The sequence below is a fragment of the Rhinopithecus roxellana genome, chromosome 3 (assembly GCF_007565055.1).
Source record: "Rhinopithecus roxellana isolate Shanxi Qingling chromosome 3, ASM756505v1, whole genome shotgun sequence".
NCBI classification, from domain to species: domain Eukaryota; kingdom Metazoa; phylum Chordata; class Mammalia; order Primates; family Cercopithecidae; genus Rhinopithecus; species Rhinopithecus roxellana.
Genome location: NC_044551.1, coordinates 34,202,824 through 34,225,373, shown reverse-complemented (window position 1 = coordinate 34,225,373; position 22,550 = coordinate 34,202,824). Strand labels below are relative to the sequence as shown.

The 22,550-nt window shown below is 43.6% G+C and overlaps 2 protein-coding genes across 2 annotated transcripts in view; one reads left to right on the top strand and one right to left on the bottom strand.

Annotated features, from left to right (window-relative positions):
* Positions 1–22,550, bottom strand: part of ADRA1B (adrenoceptor alpha 1B) — a 58,119-nt gene that overhangs the window by 5,791 nt on the left and 29,778 nt on the right. The gene's annotated exons all lie outside the window — the stretch shown is intronic.
* On the top strand, positions 13,867–15,132 carry LOC104667485 (L-lactate dehydrogenase B chain). The gene has a single exon (XM_030927624.1). The coding sequence runs from the start codon at positions 13,928–13,930 to the stop codon at positions 14,930–14,932; it is 1,005 nt and encodes a 334-aa protein (XP_030783484.1). The 5' UTR covers positions 13,867–13,927; the 3' UTR covers positions 14,933–15,132.

Sequence of the window (22,550 nt, the reverse complement as noted above, 5' to 3'; positions counted from 1 at the left end):
TCCCCGCCCCACAAGGGCTGCATTACATCCTACTGTCCAGATAGATGGTAGTTTTATTTAATGCCTTCTCTATAGGTGATTTCCAATTTTTGGGTATTATGGACTGCAGTGATGAAAAGCCACATGCATTCACTTTTTGCATGCACATTTGAGTGTTTCTGTGCAATAAATTCCACATAAGGAATCACTGGGTCATTTTCACTTTTAAGCACTGACAGCCAAATTGCCTTCTGAACTGGTTGTACTAATTTACCCACCTATCAACTGTTCCTGAGTCTGACATTTTCCCTACAACTCCCCAGCTTTGGGCTCTTTCAGCCTTTTTTTTTTTTTTTTTTTTTTTTTTTTTTTTTTTTTTTTTTGAGATGGAGTCTTGCTCTGCGGCCCAGGCTGGAGTGCAGTGGCCAGCTCTCAGCTCACTGCAAGCTCCGCCTCCCGGGTTCACGCCATTCTCCTGTCTCAGCCTCCCGAGTAGCTGGGACTACAGGCGCCCGCCTCGTCGCCCGGCTAGTTTTTTGTATTTTTTAGTAGAGACGGGGTTTCACCGTATTAGCCAGGATGGTCTCGATCTCCTGACCTCATGATCCGCCCGTCTCGGCCTCCCAAAGTGCTGGGATTACAGGCTTGAGCCACCGCGCCCGGCCTCTTTCAGCCTTTTTACTCCTCACTTGTTTGGTAGGTAAACACTGATCTTGCTCTCTTATTCCATCTGCATTTCATTTTATTTTGTCCTCCTGCAAAGGAGGGCACCCTGAACAAGTTCTCAGTAACTTCTGACAGGGAGTCCCCTTTTTTATTGGAATGGGACTCCCTGGGATAGAATCCTGGTTTTGGCCATGTGACCTTGGGCCAGTTTCATATTGTTCCTAAGCCTTAGTTCCTCATCAGTAAGTTGGGCTAATAATAGTACTAACCTCTCTGATTGTTGTGAGGATTAAGCAAGGTAAAAACATGTAGAGTCCTTATGAGCACTCTGGATCCCAGATGTCTGCCACGCAGTCAACTGCATGAACAGTAATTAACTAAATAATAATTATTGTCCCTGTAAATCCCTGATTACTGGAAATCTAATTTTAGGAAACATATTTGGGACCTATTTTACTAACTCCATGTATTATTTTGGGTAAACTGCTTTCCAATTTTGTGCCTATTTTCCTTCTTTAATTGAGTGGTGTGAGCTGGATCTTTTTCAGTCTTAAAATTCAGAGTTCTGGCCGGGTATGGTGGCTCACACCTGTAATCCGGCACTTTGGGAGGCCAAGGTGGGCAAATTACCTAAGGTCAGGAGTTTGAGACCAGCCTGGCCAACATGGTGAAACCCTGTCTTTACTAAAAATACAAAAATTAGCCGAAATGCTCCTGAACCCAGGAGGTGGAAGTTGCAGCGAGCTGAGATTGCTCCATTGCTCTACAGCCTGGGCTGTCTCAAAACAAAAACAAAAACAAAAAAAATTCAGAGTCCTCATGAAGTCAGAGACCAAAGCCTTGCCATCCCTGCTGGGGCGTGCCTGCTTCCCTAGACTCTCACCACAGTGGGGCAGTGTGGGTCAGGGACTGGACCGCCAGGCTGCCACGGATTCCACAAAATTTTCGGCCCCCTCCTTCCTCCTTCTTCCTCCACCAGCATAGTAGCTGCTGGGATTAGGGGGGTCCAGTTTGCTGCACTGGCCTGCCCTCGTGGAAACCAATAAGCTGTCGTTAAGTGACAAGATGCTGAGCCTGTTAGGCATGTAAGAGGATGTATGACAGGGATCTTTTCCCCTGGGCAGCCAAACAGACCTGTCATTGGAGAAGAGTGTGGTGGGTGAAGCTGCTGGGAGAGGGGAGTAAATACAACAGGAAGTGTGGGTTCCTGCAAGGCCCGGACACTCTGTGCTGGAAGTCAGGGCTGTGCTGGGCTCTTTAACAATGCCATTAACCCCCTGTGCATGTTCCCGAGCCTGGCCCTGAGCCTGCCTCGGCTTCTCTTGCTCATGGAATGTTCCCGATGCTTCTTGCCCTGCCTCTTGAAATCATGGCTTGCCAGGACTGGGAAGCCTCCTTCCTTAATGGAGGGTCAAAGAGGGTGAGGGGAGTGACTCACTCAAGGTCACTCACCTGGTGAATGGCAGAGTGGCCACCAAGACCTGTTCAAGTTGCCATTCATTTGCTTCATTAAATATTTATTGAGGCAGTGGAGTTTAGTGGTTAAGGACCTGCTCAGACATCACGGGTAGGTAGATCTGGGTTCAAACCCTAGCCCTGGCATTCTCAGCTGGGTAAACTTGGAGAAGATCCTTAAGTTCGGTGAGGCTTGGTTTCCTGGAAAATGGGGATGGTAATAATTCTTTTCTGTATGGATGAGGTAAGCTCAGGCTTGGTAAGTACCTGGTACATTGAAAGCACTTAATAAGTATAGCTATGATGACTGCTTTGAGTGCTGCTACTATTACAACTGCCAGTGCTGCTGTTACCACCAGTACCACCGCTACCGAGATGAGGAAGGTGGTGAAGAGGATGAGGTCTTTGTGCTGTCTAGGCATTGAGACTTACCCTACTGCTCTTTCCAATACCAGCTGAGTCATGGGCTCCACATGGCTCCTGAACCTGCTAAAATTGTGGGCAACATTCCTGTATTTTCCTTGGTGAGATTCTATAGCTGTCTTCATGGTCTTAAAGGGATCAGTAACCCTCAAAGGGTTGAGACTCACTCATCCCAGGTCTAAAGCTTGCTAAGAATTCATCATTCTGCCACCTGGACCACCATTTATTTAGTGCTTTCCTTTGCATCAAATAGCCTTTGGTATCTCCATTCTTTTGAGCTTTCTATCACTATTTTAAAACTTGCATCATTTGCTATAAATAAAACATCATGGTGGAGAAAATAAGATGAAAACAAAACAATGTTTGTACCTCCTGGATAGCTCCAGACTGTGGTGTGAATGAGGCCTGCTCCCTCTTTCTCAAAAAGGGAGATTAGCAGTGGTTGAGAGGTGCTGAAGACGTTTTGTCCCTAAACCGAGAGGCACTCCTCTCTGAGGAACCTAAAGTATTGAAAGAGAAGTGAACAGGGAACCACTTTGTCTCTGGAGAGCCCAGCCCCTGGCACACGTAGTAAGTGCTGAACAGATATTTGCTCAGTGATGGCCTGACTGAGTATGTGACTCACAGTGTCTTGTGCTATCTCTAGATGTCGTTTCAGTCTTGCATACCACCCAAATCCATAGTGAATTTCACCTGCTGTGTAGGTGCAGCCCTGGGAAAGCACATGTGGGAGGCATTTCTATTATTTTATTCTTTTTTTTCCCGGGGTGGGTTGGTGAGGGGAGGAAGGATAAATTGAGGAACAATGTTACCGTGAGTCCACCCACGTCACTTGGGCTTTGAGTGCCCAAGGGCGATTTAGAGGGCCTGAGAAGTGCAAGGATCAAAGACTCACATTGAGCAGGATATACACAGGGAAAAACATTTTTTGGCTGGACATGGCCCCAGCAGGTCATCCTTAAGGTGCCATTCAACAAATGTGAACAGTAAACAATGAACACTGGAGGTCTCAACCCTCTGTGAACCTCCGCTCATCAAAACCTCAGGGCATGTCTGTAGAATAGTGGCTGCCATTTAACAAGCTCTAACTCTGTGGCAGGCAATGGGCTAAGCACTTAACTGCTGTTGGGCCAGTTACTCCTTCAACAGCCACTGTTCCCAGGGCAGCGCCTCATGACTGTGTTCTAGAAGGAACCATTCATACTGTCATTTGCAACAATTCTTGATGACTGTGTCCAACCTGCATCACCGGCCTGGGGGCCACGATTCTTACACATGGGGGAACAGAAATTCAAATTTGATAGATAAGTTGCCGAGGGCCACAGAGCTAGTAGGTAACAGAGTTAGAATTTAAATCCAGGCAGCTGTAACAGAGGCTCTTAATCACCACAATCACCACAATGCAGCTCACAGGAAAACAAAATATACATACTTATGTGTGTGGATATATATATATATATATATATATATATGTATTTGTTGTTGTTGTTTATTCACTGTCAAGTCTCAATGCTCATGTATAGAAAGGTCTGGGAGGGTGTGCACTGGAATGTCAACTGTGCTTATCTTTGAGTGCAGGGGAATTATGGGTGAATTTTCCTTCTCTGTGCTTTTCGGTATTTTCCAAAATGTTCTCCATGAACACAAATTCCTTCTGTAACTGGGGAAAATCCAATGAATGTTATCTGAAAGCTAAAAGACAGGCCAGGTGCAATGACTCATGGCTATAATCCCAGGACTTTGGAAGGCTGAAGCAGGAGGATTGCACGAGTCCAGGAGTTTGAGAACAACCCAGGCAACATAGACGTTGTCTCAAAAAAAAAAAAAGAAGAAGAAGAAAAAGAAGAAATAAAAGCTAAAATCCAAACAAGCCAAAAAGGAAAAAAAAAAAAAAATTAGCCAGGTGGCGTGGCCCCCACACCTGTGGACCAGCTACTGGGGAGGCTGAGGTGGGAGGATCGCTTGAGCTCGGGAGGTTGAGGCTGAAGTGAGCTATGATCGCACCACTACATTCCAGCCTGGGTAACAGAGTGAGACCTTGTCTCAAAAGAAAAAAAAAAAAAAAGAAAGAAAGAAAAGAAAAATAAAAAGCTGAAAAACAAGCCAAAAGATGCTGTGCGTATTGGGTCCTTGTTATGTGCCGCCAACTTTCTTAGATCCTATTTCATTTAATCCCGACAATAGCTCCCTGAGCAGTGTGGGCTTATCCCTACTTTACAGATGAAGAAATGGGTAGACGGCAGCACCAGTGTGAGGTCCCTCACAGGTGAGAGAATGAGAGGTTTAAAATGAAATCAGATGATTTGAGAGATTTGAAATGAAAATGAAATCAGATGATTTGAGAGGTTTGAAATGAAATCAGACGGATGGCAGCACCACTCAGACAGATGGCAGCACCAGTCTGAGGTCCCTGAGAAAGAGCGTTTTTAAGTGAAATCTTTTGTTATTAAGCCCAGTAACCCCCTCGTTAGTTACTGGTGTGCCTGTAGTACCCTGTCCCTATCGTCTTATTGTAGGGCATAAGTGGAGGAATCTTTTTAGTCTTTACATATTCTTTTTTCTTTGAGACAAGGTCTTACTCTGTTGCCAAGGCTGGAGCAGAGTGGTGCGATCTCGGCTCACTGTAACTTCCACCTCCCAGATTCAAGTGATTCTCCTGCCTCAGCTTCCTGAGTACTTGGGACTATAGGTGCGTGCCACCACACCCGGCTACTTTTTGTATTTTTTGGTAGAGACAGGCTTTCATCATGTTGACCAGGTTGGTCTTGAACTCCTGACCTCAAGTGATCCACCCGCCTCGGCTTCCCAAAGCACTGTCTTTACATATTCTTAAATCCATTGGCCTTCACTCAATATTGGCTGAAGAAATGAGGCAATGAACAGGCTCAGAGACTGCGGCATGGTGTGGGGACCTAAAGCATCATTTATCTGGTCCACAAAATGCCAGCCATGGGCTGGGTGGTTTCTAACATTCCTCCGGGCCCTGACGTTCTGGGACTCTGGGATTATAAATTTGATTTGATTTATTTCACAGTCAGTGTCAAACAAGCCAGTGACCTCAGGGAAGTCAGTGGGTGGAGAAACTGTTTCGATCCTCTTGTAAATGGAGTGGAACTCCTCTGCAGCACGGCTGTTATTAGGGGCACTTGGCTACACCGTCAGCCAAACCACATTTCCTCAGCTGAAACAATTTGGTCCAGTAAAAACTGGAAAAATTTACAATAGTTGCTGCTTCTTTCAGCACCAGCTTTGTGAAAGGTTTCCTTGGATTTGGAAATTCCCTTCAAGGTTTTTCCAGTTTTATTTGCCACTTAACCCTGGAATGAGATCATAAACTTGTCCAATTAATACAATATCTTTGGGCCAATAGAGCCATGTTAAGTTTTAAAACAAATGCTGAAAACAATAAAAATCACCAGAGTCACCTTTTACAACGACTCCATTCCCAAACCAGTTATTAAGGTACCACATTTACAAACATTCTCTATTGTTAATTCTCCAACAGCCCTGCTACTATGTATTTCATTTTACAGATGAGGAAATTAAGGCTTAAGAGGTTAACAAGGTCACATGCGTAGTATGTGGTGGACTGTAATTAAAATCCAATTTTGAAGCGTGGGTTTTTACTCGTTTAATAATAAGGAAAAGGAGCATTTATTCATTTCCTTAAACACTAGGGAATTTCTCCCTTAACTGGGAACACTGAATTGTCAAAGCACTTTTTCTGAAACTAAAATGTGGCATTTATCTCTTTCGACCTTGGATTACAATTGCTTAGGTCTATATCTCATCTCCTCTGATTTGACTGTGAATGAATAGAAAAGAGAGTTCATGTCTGACTCTTCTTTCTCTGCCCGAGGCCTACCTAGCACAGTGCCTGACACGTGAAAGGCACTCAGCCAACAGGTGTTGCATGAATAATAGTGATAAAAATAATAAAACCAAAATACATTAGCCTCTGGCTATGCAAAATGAGGTTCATGGATAAGCAGCACCTGAGTGCTGGTTAGACATGCAGAATCTCCGATCCAGTGCATCAGAATCTGTTTTTTTTTTTTTTTTTTTTTTTTTTAGAGCTGGGGTCTTGCTATGTTGCCCAGGCCAGACTGGCCTTGATTGCTGGGTTCAAGCTATCCTCCTGCTTCAGCCTCCTGAGTAGTTGGAACTACAAGCAGGTGTCCTCATGTCCAGTTCAAAATCTACTTTTTAACAAGATCCTGAGGTGAGAAGTATTGCCTTAGCTCACATTACAATTTTACTTTTAAGAACTGTTTTTGTGTGTATCTTGGGATTCATGGGTGAGCAAAGGCTGGGCTGAGAGCCACCTCACTATGGGGTTGACTCTCTTGGCCCCGATCCTCCAGTGGCTCCTCTAGTTTATAGGATAAAGTTCAAACTGCTTAGATTAGAATACAAGACCTGTTCAATGTGGCTGCAACGGACTGATTCTCTGCAACAGCATTGACTTTTCTGGCCCCTTTCCTTTTATTCACACTGTCCACACTGGCCTGCGATGCCCTTTTCTCTCCATCCTTTCCAGGCCTGGTTCACATTCTTTCTTCTCATAACCACTTTCCTCTGAAGTGTGAAAGCAGAGGGAAGGAATGAACAGCCCAAGAAGACCCGCTAAGATCCAGATGACTTACACACCTGACCTATTAATATTTTCATCTTCACAATAACATGGGGGTGCCTCATGTAATGCCTTGGGTTCTGTAACTCCCAATTTACAAATGTGGAAATGGAAGCCGTGAGTGTATGGAACTCACCCAATATGACACAGATATTAAAGTGGTAGAGTTATGATTGAAACACTAATCTTCCTGGCCTCAAATTAGTTTCTATAATACACAATATTATTTCTAAACTCTTAGAATACTTATGGGATGGGGAAGGCCGGAACTAGGTACTTAGGCTTTTTTGAAAGTTTTTTTACATTTTTAAACTTTTTATTAAACTAATATTATTTTGCTTCTACAAATGACGACTCCTAGAAGTAATGACATCTTCACATATATTTTATCTGGCTATTAAGATGCAAGTATCTAGAAGCCAGGGATTTTGTGCCACCTATAACTTAACAATACTGGTTAAGCAGATAATTCAGTGCCATATAATTTCAGGGGCTCACAGGCCTGCTGAATCTCATCCACAGATGTCCAGGAAGTACACGGCCCCCAGCTTAAGAGTCTCTGCTCTTCTCTCTACAGATTTCCATCATAACAGTTGAACTTATTTAAGGGTTTGTCTTCCTTGTTCACAAGCTCCTTAAGGCCAGGGTCAATCTTACTCATCTTGTTTTCTCTAGCACCCAACGTAGAGCTTGTCTTATAGTGAATGTGTAAAAATACTTGTTGAGCACATAACCTCCTTTTCATGTGCCTGACTCAGTATCAGGTTCATAATAGATGCTGAATAAATGGCTGTTGCCTGTATTTGATTCCTTTCTCTTCTTTACGTACCTAAATGACATTCATGTGCCAACACCCAGCTCAGTTTCCATCTCCTCCCCAAACCCTTTCTGACTGCTCCAGACTTCTTCTTTTTTATTTACCATCAAAGTCCATAGTACATGGGTTAATCTAAAGTGCCATTGTTAGGGGGTGTGCCTCTTAACTCTTTGAGAACTGTAAAAGCTCCTTAAAAATGAGGTCTGTGTCTTGCCCTTGTAGCACAGGCCTCGGTATGCAGTCAGTGCCCGTTGATTAGCACTGACTAACTGATCGACCCATTCCAACTTCCAGTAGGGGAGCTACCTTTTGGCTTAAGCCCAGAGTTGAAAGCAGATGGGATGAAATAGTTTCTGCAGCACTAAGGTTCCATCTTTGATGCCAGACTGAGTTTGTTCCATGCTTTGACCTCATTGGAAATAGCACTTTCCCTGCAGAACACTTTTAGAAACTGAGCATTGGTGGGACTTACTGTGAAGAAGCTATAAAACTTTATAAAGGGTCATAAAAGAAGACATCTATAAATGGAGATACATAGATTGCTTTTGTACAGGGAGTCTCTATCCAAGATAACTTCAGTTTTCCCCAAATTAATCTGAAAATTCCAAACAGTCTAATTAATACCCAACAGGTATTTGTTGTTGTTGTTGTTGTTGTTGTTGTGTAGAGAGTTAAATGATCCAAAACCAAATTTATGGAAGAATATGGAATTTGGAAGAATAACTATGAGAAAAGTATCCAGATCAATGGAAATAAAGAGGAATGGTAAGGGTGGGTATGAGGAAAATGGGTAAACTCAGCTCTATAAATATTAAAACCTGTCATAGAATCATAGTAATTTAAAAAAATCCTGGGGCAGGAAGTACGGAAGAAGGCAGAAGAAAGATCAATGAAATTACATAGTTTAGAAAGAGAACCAAATACCATGAGAATTTGATATGCCATTTCAATGCTTTTTGGAAAAAACAGACTGTAAGTGGTGTTGGGGCAACAGGATAGCTATTTAAGAAAGAAATAAGGCTGGATCTCCACTTTATTTCTTACATTAAAATAAACTTAGGCAGATCCAATATTTTAAATATAGAAAAATTGTTAAAGTATTAAAAGAGGATATAGGTACATATTTTTATAAGTATGAAATAGGAAAGACCATTTTAAGCACAGCTAAAAGTCCAGGATTTGTAAATAAGTGTATTGATGAATTTGTCTAGACATTTTTATAAGGCTGCAAACTTCAAAAACAAAAGAAGAATTGAGAGAAATACATGTAATTCAAATGACAATAAAAGGAATGATATTTCTTTTCTTTTCTTTTTTTTTTTTTTTTGAGATGGAGTTTTGCTCTTGTTGCCCAGATTGGAGTGCAGTGGCATGATCTCAGCTCACTGTAGCCTCCACCTCCTGGGCTCAAGTGATCCTCCCACCTCAGCTTCCAGAGTTGCTGAACTACAGGTGCGCACCGTGGCACCCAGCTAATTTTTGTATTTTTTTGGTAGAGATGGAGTTTCACCATGTTGCCCCAGGCTGGTCTCAAACTACTGGGCTCAAGTGATCTGCTCACTTTGGCCGTTCAAAGTGCTGGGATTATGGGAGTGAGCCACCAAGCCTGGCCTGAAATTTCTTTACAAAATAAATAATGCAAAATAAAAAGCAGCAAAATAAGACTGGGGACGGTGGCTTGCGCCTGTAATTCCAGTACTTTGAGAAGCCGAGGTGGGCAGATCACTTGAGATCAGGAGTTGGAGACCAGCCTGGTCAACGTGGCAAAACCCCATCTCTACTTAAAATGCAAAAATTAGCTGGGCGTGGTGGTGCACGCCTGTAATCCCAGATACTTGAGAGGCTGAAGCCGGAGAATTGCTTGAACCTGGGAGGTGTAGGTGGCAGTGAGCCAAGATTGCACCACTGCACTCCAGCCTGGGTGGCAGAGCGAGACCCTGTCTCAGGAAAAAAAAAAAAAAAAAAAAAGCAAAATGTTAAAATATTTTAGGTATATTTTTGTGGAAGATATTTTAAAAAGTGCTTATGCTCAATTTGGCAAGTGTGTGGGAAAACAGACATTGTCATACATTCTGGGCAGAGATGTAAATTCTGGGTGGAAAACTGGCATTATCTAATAAGACTAAAATAAGCATGACTTTTGGTCTAACTATTTGACATTCAGGAATTTAGCCTACATAAGTATTCTTGAAAGAGAGCAAAGATGAAAGTATAAAAAATTGCAGTAATGCTTTCCATAAATAGGAAATAATTTAAAATTTTAACAATAGGGGACTGTGAAATAAACCATGTAGCATTTACATAATAAAAAACCATACATTTATTAAAATGGTAAGCTGTCAATAATGGGATGATGTCCATAACAAAATTAAGTAGCAAAAAAGCAAATTTCAGGAAAGAATGCTTAGAATGCTTTGGATTTCTCTAAAAAATCCTCTGGGTGTGTGTTTTGGTATATTTACAGCCAACAAAAAAATAAAATGTGGAAATCTGGGTGAGTATACACCAAACTGTTCATAGCTATTATCTCTGGAATGTGTTTATGTGAACGTTTTCACATTGTATTTAAAATTCTTTTTGCAATGAACATTTTTGTTTGTTTGTTTGCTTTGAAAAGGGTCTCCCTCTGTCATCCAGGCTAGTGTGCAGTGATGTGATCATAGCTTGCTGCAGCCTGAAACTCCTGGGCTCAAGCGATTCTCCTGCCTCAGTCTTCTGAGTAGCTGGGACTACTCAGTGTCACCAGGCCTGGCCAGTTGAAAACTTCTTTGTAGTTGCCCAGGCTGGACTCAAAACCTTGGGCTCAAGTGATCCTCCTGCCTCAGCCTCCCAAACTGCTGGGATTACATGCAGGAGTCATTATGCCTGGCCTCAGATATTTCTTTGGTTATCAGAGAAAGAGAGAGAGAAAGAGATTGAGGGAGAGACAAAGGTCGAAAATATAGGGATGAGAAAGGAGCTAGAAGAGGACTAGTAGCTGGTAGACCTTGAAGCTAGGTCATGGCCTTTCTGGACTCCAGTTTCTCCATGTGCAAAACAAGGGGGTCGCATTAGCTACCAGGGCCCCCTCCTTCTCTGACTTTTAGCCTTGTGTTCAGCCTTTAGAGGTAGAATGGAAATTAGGGAAGAAGGTGCAGATATTTCTCCAGCCAGAGTTTCTTTGAGCCTAGGACAAACAGGCCACACAACACTGGATCCTTCCTTCCTAAGCAGTAGATGAACCTGCCGGCTGGCAGAGAGGCACAGGTGTCTCAGGATGAAAGACTCTGCAAGAGAACAGGGACAATTTCCAGCCTTGGCGAATCAGATGGTAAAACACTGAGATTGGACCACTTAGGCCATTAGGCTCCATGCAGTCCCTTTCATCTCTCCTCTCAGCGCTGATTTCCTTGCCCTCTTCTTTCTGACTCATCCCTTTGTTCTGTCCTTTCGCTGGTGGGCATTGAAACTTTTCCTACATCCAAACTGATACGACAGGTTAAGGTTATGTCTGGAGCCCTGGATGGCTCTGTGTCACCTCTCACTTCTCTGGCTCAGTCTGGGACACATTCCTCCCTGAGGAGGCCACATCTGGGACCCATACCTTCCTTGACACTGGCGGCCCTCAGGGCTTCCCCGATACAGAGTGAATGATGCTGGTACACTGTCTCTAGGGTGTCTTGTCTTCTCACCAGAGCGCTTTCTTGTCTTTCTGTATCCTGAAGGCTAAGCACATTGCCTGGCACCATGAATACTGTATAATTAAATGATTAGTCTTTGCTGCTGAAGGCATGCCACTCTCCAGGTTCCAGCAAGATGAACCCTTATCTTGCTTCTCAGTCTAGGTCTACTGGCATGCCATAAATGACCCCGAAATTCCAGCCCTCAAAGACTCCTTACAGCAGGGAAACCTTTCAGGTAGCAGTACAACTTGAAGATGTCCTGTAGGACACCCAGCTGGGTGGGCTTACTGTGGTCATACAAGAATGTTTTCTGAGAATCTCAATGAAAAAAGGTCTGAATGTGTTCAGTATTATTGCCTGTAATGGCTACATATGGTAGCCTGGATGCCAGGTGGAGGAGGCCTTCCTATTCCTTGAAAGTCAGGTGAGATTATCTCCTGTATCCCTTTCCCATAACCCTGGAAGTTCAAAGCCCTCCCTTGGAGTCTCCCAATTCCTGTTGTAGGGCAGGGACACTACCTTCCTTGTGGCCTCCCCTGACTCATGGGCTCCATTTCCCTTGGTGGCCTCCTCTGTTTGCACCACACAGAGGCAATGATTCCATAAGAGAAAAATCACCCATACCAAGTGCAGTGGAGTGATTGTCCTCCTAAAATCCATTTGTTGAAGCTCTATCCTGCAAAGTGATGGTATCAGGAGGTGGGACCTTTAGGAGGTAATTAGGTCACAAGGGTGGAGCCCTCATGAATGGGATTAATACCCTTATAAAAGAGACCCCAGAGAGCTTCCTCCCCATCTTTCTCCCATGTAAGGCCACAACAGGAAGGCATCTGTCTGCAACTTGGAAGAGAGCCCTCACCAGAACCTGACCATACCAGCACCCTGATCTCAGGCTTCCAGCCTCCAGAACTGTGAGGAATAAATTTCTGTTGTTGATAAGCCACCGGATCTATGGTACCTTGTTAGAGCAGCCAGAGCTGATTCAGACACCAAGCATGGAGGAGAACTATTGATGCGGGTCTCCCTGACCCCCTCCTTGTCCATTCCCATCTCTGCCCCTCTCCCTTTCCCTCCCAGTTTGCTCCAGGAGTTCCAAATTCATATAAATGTCTTTTGTTACTTTTCTTATGTCTCTTTTCAGGCAAGCATTTCTGTCCTGTCTACTGGCAGCTTTGGTGTCAGCCTTGTTGAGGGGCAGCCGGGGAGAGAGAGTTCAGAATGGTAATGGTAGAAAATGGCTTTCATTTTCTTTCTTTTTTTTTTCACCAGCTCTTTTTATGTAGATAAATGCTCCATTCTCAATTTGGCATAGGTTTTGGATTATTGCCCTCAGCAGGAGGTCCCCGAGCTTTGCTCCCCTTCACAGCAAGTCTGTATTGAACATCTCTTAGATGCCTGCATCTGATCAAGGAGATTAACACTGATTTAGGAGACAAGGAGATTTCACTAATTATTCAGTCCTCAGAACCCTATAGGGTGGGTATAATTATTAGCCCATTTTATAGATGAAACAATGACAGCTCAGTCTGATTAAGGAACTTGCTCAAGATTACACAACGGTAGAGACAGGCTTCAGTTTGAGGCCTAACCCAGAGCTACTGGCCCTTCCACCACCCCAGTGCTGATTGCCACAGACTGGAGACTTGTGACTCCCTTGGAACATTCAGTGTGGGAGTGTGTAGAAGAAGATGAGGAGGTGCTGGTTACACACAGGGATGGAGAGATGTGTGGTGGGGATAGTTTGGAAAGGAGGAATTATTTGACATTGCCACTATCTTTTTTTTAATTTTTTATTTTTCTGAGACAGAGTCTTATTCTGTTGCCCAGGCTAGAGTGCAGTGGCATGATCGGCTCACTGCAACCTCCACACCCCCGGGTTCAATTGATTCTCCTGCCTCAGTCTCCCAGGTAGCTGGGATTGCAGGTGTGCACTATCACTCCCAGCTAATTTTGTATTTTTAGTAGAGACGGGGTTTTGCCATCTTGGCCAGGCTAGTCTCGAATTACCGACTTCAGGTGATCCACCTGCCTCGGCCTCCAAAAGTGCTGGGATTACAGATGTGAGCCACCACACCCAGCTCTTGACATTGTCACTTTCAAAGAATGTTCCTATAAAAGTGATTCCATATTCGTATGTTCTGCAGACATAGGAACTGGAAGGGCAGGAAATAGCATCCCCTCTGTGTAACTGCAACAGGGCAAGTGTGTTTCAGAAACCCTGTAATGTGACATTGTCTTCTCCGCACTGCTGCTGTTACAGAGGTCTCCAGCGCCTTCCCTCTCCTGTGCAAAATGGCAACTCTTAAGGAAAAACTCATTGCACCAGTTGCGGAAGAAGAGACAACAGTCCCAAACAATAAGATCACTGTAGTGGGTGTTGGACAAGTTGGTATGGCGTGTGCTATCAGCATTCTGGGAAAGTCTCTGGCTGATGAACTTGCTCTTGTGGATGTTTTGGAAGATAAGCTTAAAGGAGAAATGATGGATCTGCAGCATGGGAGCTTATTTCTTCAGACGCCTAAAATTGTGGCAGATAAAGATTATTCTGTGACTGCCAATTCTAAGATTGTAGTGGTAACTGCAGGAGTCCGTCAGCAAGAAGGGGAGAGTCGACTCAATCTGGTGCAGAGAAATGTTAATGTCTTCAAATTCATTATTCCTCAGATTGTCAAGTACAGTCCTGATTGCATCATAATTGTGGTTTCCAACCCAGTGGACATTCTTACATATGTTACCTGGAAACTAAGTGGATTACCCAAACACCGCGTGATTGGAAGTGGATGTAATCTGGATTCTGCTAGATTTCGCTACCTTATGGCTGAAAAACTTGGCATTCATCCCAGCAGCTGCCATGGGTGGATTTTGGGGGAACATGGCGACTCAAGTGTGGCTGTGTGGAGTGGCGTGAATGTGGCAGGTGTTTCTCTCCAGGAATTGAATCCAGAAATGGGAACTGACAATGATAGTGAAAATTGGAAGGAAGTGCATAAGATGGTGGTTGAAAGTGCCTATGAAGTAATCAAGCTAAAAGGATATACCAACTGGGCTATTGGATTAAGTGTGGCTGATCTTATTGAATCCATGTTGAAAAATCTATCCAGGATTCATCCCGTGTCAACAATGGTAAAGGGGATGTATGGCATCGAGAATGAAGTCTTCCTGAGCCTTCCGTGTATCCTCAATGCCCGAGGATTAACCAGCGTTATCAACCAGAAGCTAAAGGATGATGAAGTTGCTCAGCTCAAGAAAAGTGCAGATACCCTGTGGGACATCCAGAAGGACTTAAAAGACCTGTGACTACTGGGCTCTAGGCTATAGAAATTTAAAAACTACAATGTTATTAACTCTGAGCCTTTAGTTTTCATCCGTGTACATGGATTGCAGTTTGCTTTGATCTTCTTCAATATGTGAATTTGGGCTCACAGAATCAAAGCCTATGCTTGGTTTAATGCTTGCAATATGAGCTCTTGAACAAATAAAATTAACTATTGTAGTGTGAAAAAAAAAAAAAAAAAAAAAAAAAGAAACCCTGTAATGTAAGAAGCTTATTCAGCTCTTGAGAGGGGAGGCCTGGCTTCTTTTATGCAGTGTCCTGATTACAGAGAAGGTGGAGAATGTGTGCTGATTCTCACAATAATTAGAAATGGACTCGGTCTTAATGATAAAATCCAAAGAAAAATACAGAGGATGATGGGAATCTGAATTTTATAACAATAATGACTACAATAATAGTAGTTACTGTGTACGGAGAGCTTATAGGTGGCAAGCACTGTAATAACTCCTAACATGCACCTCTCATTCGTACCAAAAACAATTCTATGTGGGAGATGCAATAAACTGTCCCCATTTTACAGATGTTGAAATTGACACTTACATGAGAGAAGTAATTTGCTCAAAGTCATGGAGCTATCTCCGTTCAACCCATGAGCTCCTGCTCTCCCATCTGCTGCTGTTTTAACTTGGTGAGGTGGGCCACTAGGAAGCCAAGGACAGTAGTTTCCCCCTTATCCACAGTTTCGCCATCCGTGCTTTCAGTTACCTGAGGTCAACTGCAGTCCAAAAATATTACATACAATAAGATGTTTTGAGAGAGCGAGCGAGACCATGTTTGGATAGCTTTTATTTCAGTATATTGTTACAATCGTCCTATTTTATTATTCTTCTTCTTAATCTCATACTGTGCCTAATTTATAAATTGAGCTTTATTGTAGATATGTATGCATAGGAAAAAACATAGTGTATATAGGGTTAGGTACTATCTATGGTTTTAGGCATCCACTGGGGGTCTTGCAACATATCCCCCAAGAAAAAGGGCCTCCTGTACCAAAAGGCAATTTAAGAAAGTGTAGCAGATTCCACAGGGGACTGGAAAGTGCAGGGAATAAGCGTTTGACTGTGAATACTAGTTTTCAGATAACTCATTTTCCCAGCCAAATCCAGGAGAAACTGTAATAATTTAGAATTGAAAAGTCATCCTTCTGCCATCTCCAGGCCTCGTGAAAGTAAGTTCTGGGCCTCCAAGAAGGTGGAGGGAGAAGAGATGCCTCACTCACAAATCCTTCCATGATCTGTGGACGAGCAATGCCAAGAACAAAAGTGAGAGGACAGAGCAAAGAGTGAGTTTTCAAAGGATGGAAAATATAAGTAGGGATGAAAAGATAGAACTAAGCCAGACAATAAAAGGGCACAACAGCCCTTGCTTCCCTCACCACTCTGCTCCCATATTTCTGACTAGGATGAGGTGGTTTTGTGCACAGTGAGACCCCAAAGGTGGCTATGGGTGGGTAGCCAGGCCAGGGCAGCTCGGGTTCCAGCCCGAGGAGCAGACTGCATTCTTTGCCCCTGTCTCACTGTGGTCTGGTCTATCTATCCAGACTGAGCTAAATTCTCCACTAGGGGCTCTCTGCTCCTCCCGTTCGACAGACAGCCGCATCTTCTCGTGCGTTGTCAGATGCATCCCCGAGACACCGTGGTGAAGGTGAAGGCTGGAGTCAATGGATTTGGACACGTTGGTCACCTGGTCACCAGGGCCACTTTTAACTGTGGTAAAGTGGATATTGTTGCCGTTACTGACCCTTCATTGACCTCATCTACATGGTTTACATCTTCTAGTATGATTCCACCCGTGGCAAATTCCATGGCACTGTCAAGACTGAGAAAGGGAAGCTTCTTACCAATGGAAATCCCATCACCATCTTCCAGGAGCAAGATCCCTCCAAGATCAAATAGGGTGATGCTGGTGCTGAATATGTTGTGAAGTCCACAAGCATCTTTTACCATGGAGAAGGCTGGGGCTGACTTGCAGGGAGGACCTAAAAGGGTCATCATCTCTGCCCCCTCTGCTGACGCCCCCATGTTTGTGATGGGCATGAACCACAAGAAGTATGACAACAAACTCAATATTGTCAACTATACCTCCTGTACCACCAACTGCTTAGTGCCGCTGGCCAAGGTCATCCATGACAACTTTGGTATTGTGGGAAGATTCATGACCACAGTCCACGCCATCACTGCCACCCAGAAGATTGTGGATGGCCTCTCGGGAAACTGTGGTGTGACAGCTGCGGGGCTCTCCAGAACATCATCCCTGCCTCTACTGACACTGCCAAGGCTGTGGGCAGGGGTCATCTCTAAGCTGAACAAGAAGCTCACTGACATGCCCTTCTGTGTCCCCATCACCAATGTATCAGTCATGGGCCTCACCTGCCGTCTAGAAAAACTTGCCAAATAGGATGACATCAAGAAGGTGGTGAAGTGAGCATCAAGGGCACCTGGGTCGTCACTGAGCACCAGGTTGTCTCCTCCGACTTCAACAGAGACACCCACTCCTCCACCTTTGATGCTGGGGCTGGCATTGCCCTCATTGACCACTTTGTCAAGCTCATTTCCTGGTATGACAATGAATTTGACTATAGCAACAGGGTGGTGGACCTCATGGCCCACATGGCCTCCAAGGAGTAACAACTCTGGACTACCAGCCCCAGCGAAAGCATGAGAGGAGGAGAGGAGCCCTGACTGCTGGGGAGTCCCTGACACACTCAGTCCCCCACCACACTGAGACTCTTCCCTCCTCACAGTTTCCATGCAGACCCCCTGAATAGGGAGGGGTCTAGGGAGCCCCACCTTGTCATGTACCATCAATAAAGTCCCCTGTGCTCAGCCATAAAAAGAAAAAAGTCTCCCCTAGGGTCGCCCAAAAGGGCAGATCACTTAAGCTTGCTAATTCCTCTGTCCACCTCCTTCCTTGCAAGCTGGAACCAGGTGTTTCACCCCTAATCCTGAAATGTCACTGAACCTCAATGGATTATTACAAAAAACTGCCCTGATGGATCATTACTAAAAACTGCCCCATTCCTCCTAGGGAACACATGCTCTGGTCAAGGAGGGCTCACAGAAAGACCTGCCTGGCACAACAGCATTCAGAGCAGATGGACGGGCGAGGCCCTGGACCTCACTCTCTCTTCCCTGCTTGCCCTGATCCACTGCTTGTGACAGGACGGGAGTGGATAGGGTTGGTGGAGGTTTGACTGATCTGGGACAAGGCTTTGCAAGCCATAAAGGAGCAGGATGCAAGGGGAGATAATGAAAAACGCCAGTGTGTGAAGAAGTGCATTTGGCAAGAGAATCCAACACTTACTCTTCTGAGGTTGCTGAAGTGCACAAATGGAGGCAGGCTGGTGCCGGCCGGTCCATCTGCTCTGAGATCTTGCTGATCTTAGTAGAGGACAGCATGACCTCAGGAGAGAGTCTTGACCTAGGTACCTCCCACTACATGGCAAATACACTGTTATAGTGCCTGGGTGTTTCATTCCAGTGTCTCCTGATCTGGTTCCTTATGCTTCAGGGTTATTAAAAAGAACAATCTGGCAAAACCAGCATTTGAAGAATGAGTGTATTAGTCCTGCTTTTAGTTTTAGTTCTCATGTTGTTGATGCATCAATCCTCTGGCAAGCCCAGAAGTTCTTTTTTTTTTGAGACGGGGTCTCACTGTGTTGCCCAGGCTGGAGTGAAGTGGTGCGATCTCAGTTCACTCAGGCTAGAGTGAAGTGGTGCGATCTCAGTTCACTGCAAGCTCCGCCTTCCGGGTTCACGCCATTCTCCCTTGTCAGTCTCCCAAGTAGCTGGGACTACAGGCACCCACCACCACCCCCAGCTAATTTTTTGTATTTTTAGTAGAGACGGGGGTTTCACCGTGTTAGCCAGGATGGTCTCGATCTCCTGACCTCATGATCCACCCGCCTCAGCCTCCCAAAGTGCTGGGATTACAGGCGTGAGCCACCGCATCCGGCTAAGCCCAGAAGTTCTTAATGGTGTTTGTGAGCCACTGAAAAATAAAAGGTTATTTGATGTGCATATGTACATTTTCTGCGTAGCTGTTTCATAGCTTCCCTCAGATTCCCAAAAGCACCCATGTACCAAAAAAAGGATATGAGCCATTGATTTAGAGAAAATCATTGTTTTGATCAGGAACTATGTTGCATGCATGCTCTAAAAGCGTGAATGAGCTATCAGAAGATTGGGCTTCATTTTTCCCTAATGAACAATACAAATTGAGTAGTACCCCATGTTGGTGATGATGTGAGTGAATGGGCATTCATTCATTGAGGGTGGGCGTATACATTGGAATATGCTTTCTGGAGGGTAATTGAGCAAGGTGATTCAAAAGCCTTATAGTTTTATGTATTTAGTTTCCCTGAAATTACAATTTTAAGAATTTGTCTTAGTGGGTAAGTGTGCTAGCTCTGCAGTCAGGCTGACTTGAATTAAATTTTAACATCACTACTTATTATCTACATCACTGTGGGCAAGTTACTTAACCTCTCTCTAGGACTCAGTTCCCTCATCTATAAAATGGAGATGATATTTATCCATAGGATTCTTAGAAGGGTTAAATGAGATAATACACGCAAAACACTTAGTATAGTATCTGGGACAAAATAAATACGCAATAACTGCTATTATTATTTAGATACAAGGATTTTATTGGCACATTATTTATCATAAGTAAAAATTGGAAACAACCCCAAATATTCAACATAAGTGACTGGCTTAATGACACATACCATTCAACCAGGAAAAGTTAACTAAGTGAATATGATTAAAAACGTGTTCATATATGTCAAAAGACAACAGATTACAAAACAGTACCTTTGATATCATGCCATAGAAAAATGGCTGAATAAATATGTTTTCAACATTTCAGTGGTTATGTTTAAGGGGTGGGTTTTTATTATCTTTTTTCTAATTCTTTTAAATTTTCTACAATGAAAACACGTGTATAACTTCTTGTAGTAAACATAACTAACCCAATAAAAGTTACTTTTTGAAAACATGATGACTGATCTCTGTTGAAAAATGCTTTGTGGCTTTGAGTCATCATATCTGTGAAGGTTCCTTTCTTCATGTTGAAATGAGAGTTATATTTTCTTTCCTTGTTGAGACACCAGGAAACTCAAATGAAAGGGTGAGCATAAAGTGCTTTGTGAAGGGTGGTGCATGGCATGTGTGAAAAGGCCCAACTTCTTAACCTGTGGAGCTTTCACAAAATAATCTGTGTTGTAATGCAGGAGAACTCTGGAAGCCCTGTTGTCCAGACTTAGAGAACATGCCTCCAGCCCTGGGTCAAAGCCCTGTTATGATTAACTCCAGGGAAGTGGTATGGATTGAGAATGAAGGTACAGAGACTTTCAGCCATGAAAACTGGTCTGTGGTCAGGATTGCAAGTTTAATCTCTGTGAAACCGATGGGCCAGTGTGGCCGTGCTTACTAATTAGACAGCAGCAATGTAATTGATCAATTCCCTTCATGATGCAAAGCCAAAGAATCCAGGGACAGCTTGAGCTTGGAAGAGCTTGCAGAAAGCCAGAGAATGTGAATCCCTCTCCCAGAGATGTTAGCATGGTTAATTCTAAATTGCTGTGCTAATTGCTGGCTCCTTTCTCAATAACGGATAATATGGTGTTGCAACGTAGCTCCCGTGTCCCTCACGTGGCCAGACTCTAGGCTGGAGAGATTTAAATTGTGCTCATTCATTTCTTTCCTGGATTTACAGCAAGGATTCAATGTCATTAAGCTTGAAGAGTCTTTGCTTTCTGGAAAGAAGCAAAGTCATAGCCAGGTCCCCCATTTCATTTATGAATAGCTTTAGCGTTAATTTGAAAGCCAGTGTATTGACAAAAAGAATGTAAAAGGGAAACCATTAAAAGAAATTAGGCTTACTGCAACAACCCAGTATTGAGGCCAACACTTCAATCTATTTCCTGCAGATCAAATGAAAAAAAGTGCTATAGAGGCTGCACTGGTTGAGTGAAATAAGCATGGGATTTGGTGGCAGACAGAGCTAGTTGCAATCTCAGCTCTGCCACTTATGACCCCTGAGAGCTTGGGTCAATTATTTTACCTTTCTGAACCATGGTTTTCTTTTCTTTTCTTTTTCTTTCTTTCTTTTTTTTTTTTTTAGATGGAGTCTCACTCTGTTGCCCAGGTTGGAGTGCGGTGGTGCGATCTCGGCTCATTGCAACCTCTGCCTCCTGGGTTCAAGCAATTCTCCCTGCCTCAGCCTCTGGAGTAGCTGGGATTACAGGCATCCACACCACGCCTGGCTAAGTTTTCTATTATTTAGTAGAGATAGGGTTTCGCATGTTGACCAGGCTGGTCTTGAACTCCTGACCTCAGGTGATCTGCCCACCTTGGCCTCCCAAAGTGTTGGGATTACAGGCATGAGCCACCACACCCAGCCAACCATGGTTTTCTCATTTGTACAATGGAGAGAATTATGCCATCCTCAAAGGGCTGTGAAGATTAAATAAGATAACATACTGAAACACCTAGCTCAGTGCTAGGGACATCATAAGTGCTCAGTAAATATTAGTTCTCCACCAGTGTCTTGCCTTCTGAACAAAGCCCTGAAATCATGTCTTTGTTCGATGATACAAACTCACGTGTCTTAATGCTACACTCTGTGCCACTGGATTTTCAGATGATCCTAGACAAGGTAACCTGCAGGCTTTCCAGAATCTATGCCATGTTTATGTGTGAGCTCTGATTCTTAAGAGAGGGCACAATAGAATCTGAGCATATTCAATATTATACTATAATTTTAATTGTTTTCATAACATACATCACAGAATACAAAATTCAAATCATCTTGGCTGGTGGTATCAGAAATCTCTGATTGCAGAGGGCATGCAACTTTAGGTTTAGAAAAAGAGGTCATGAGATAAGCAAGACTGAGAATATGGATTTACAGAATGTCATTCTGCAAAACATGTGTCACACACATACTTGGAATGCCAGAGATAGGCTGGAAGGAGAAATGGGAAGGCTTTGCAGTTACTGATAATCTTTTCTTTCTTATTTTGGGTGCTGCTTACCGGGATGTGTTCATTTTGTGAGTATTGACACGGCCATCCCTTCTGATTGGTGCTCTTTTCTGTTTGCATGTCATACTTCAATAAAAAGTTTATTTAAAGAGAAATAAGTGTCACACAGTTTGTATGCATTCAGCATGAGGTGAGATAAATTCTGGAGAAGCCTCATGTCAATTTACCAGGGAATTCCCTGTAAATTCTGGATCAGGCTTTTTCCTGGATGGTCTAGATTTTCATAGGTAAGAACAGAATGCAATCCAAAGTTACCATCATCTCTTCTGGACCAGGGCCGCAGCCTCACAACTGGCCTCCCTGTCTCTACCCTTAAGCCTCTACAATCCATTCTCCACTTACCCGATGAAGTCTTTAAAAACAGAAATTGGATTACATTATTTCCCTTTCCAAAACCCTCCTGTGATTTTCAATAGCATTTAGAGAAAATGCTGAACTTTCTATCATGACCTACAAGGCCTCACAGGATATCCATGCTTCCTTCCTGTCTGACATCATCTGCCACCTCTCTCCTCCTCCCTCTGTGCAGTCCA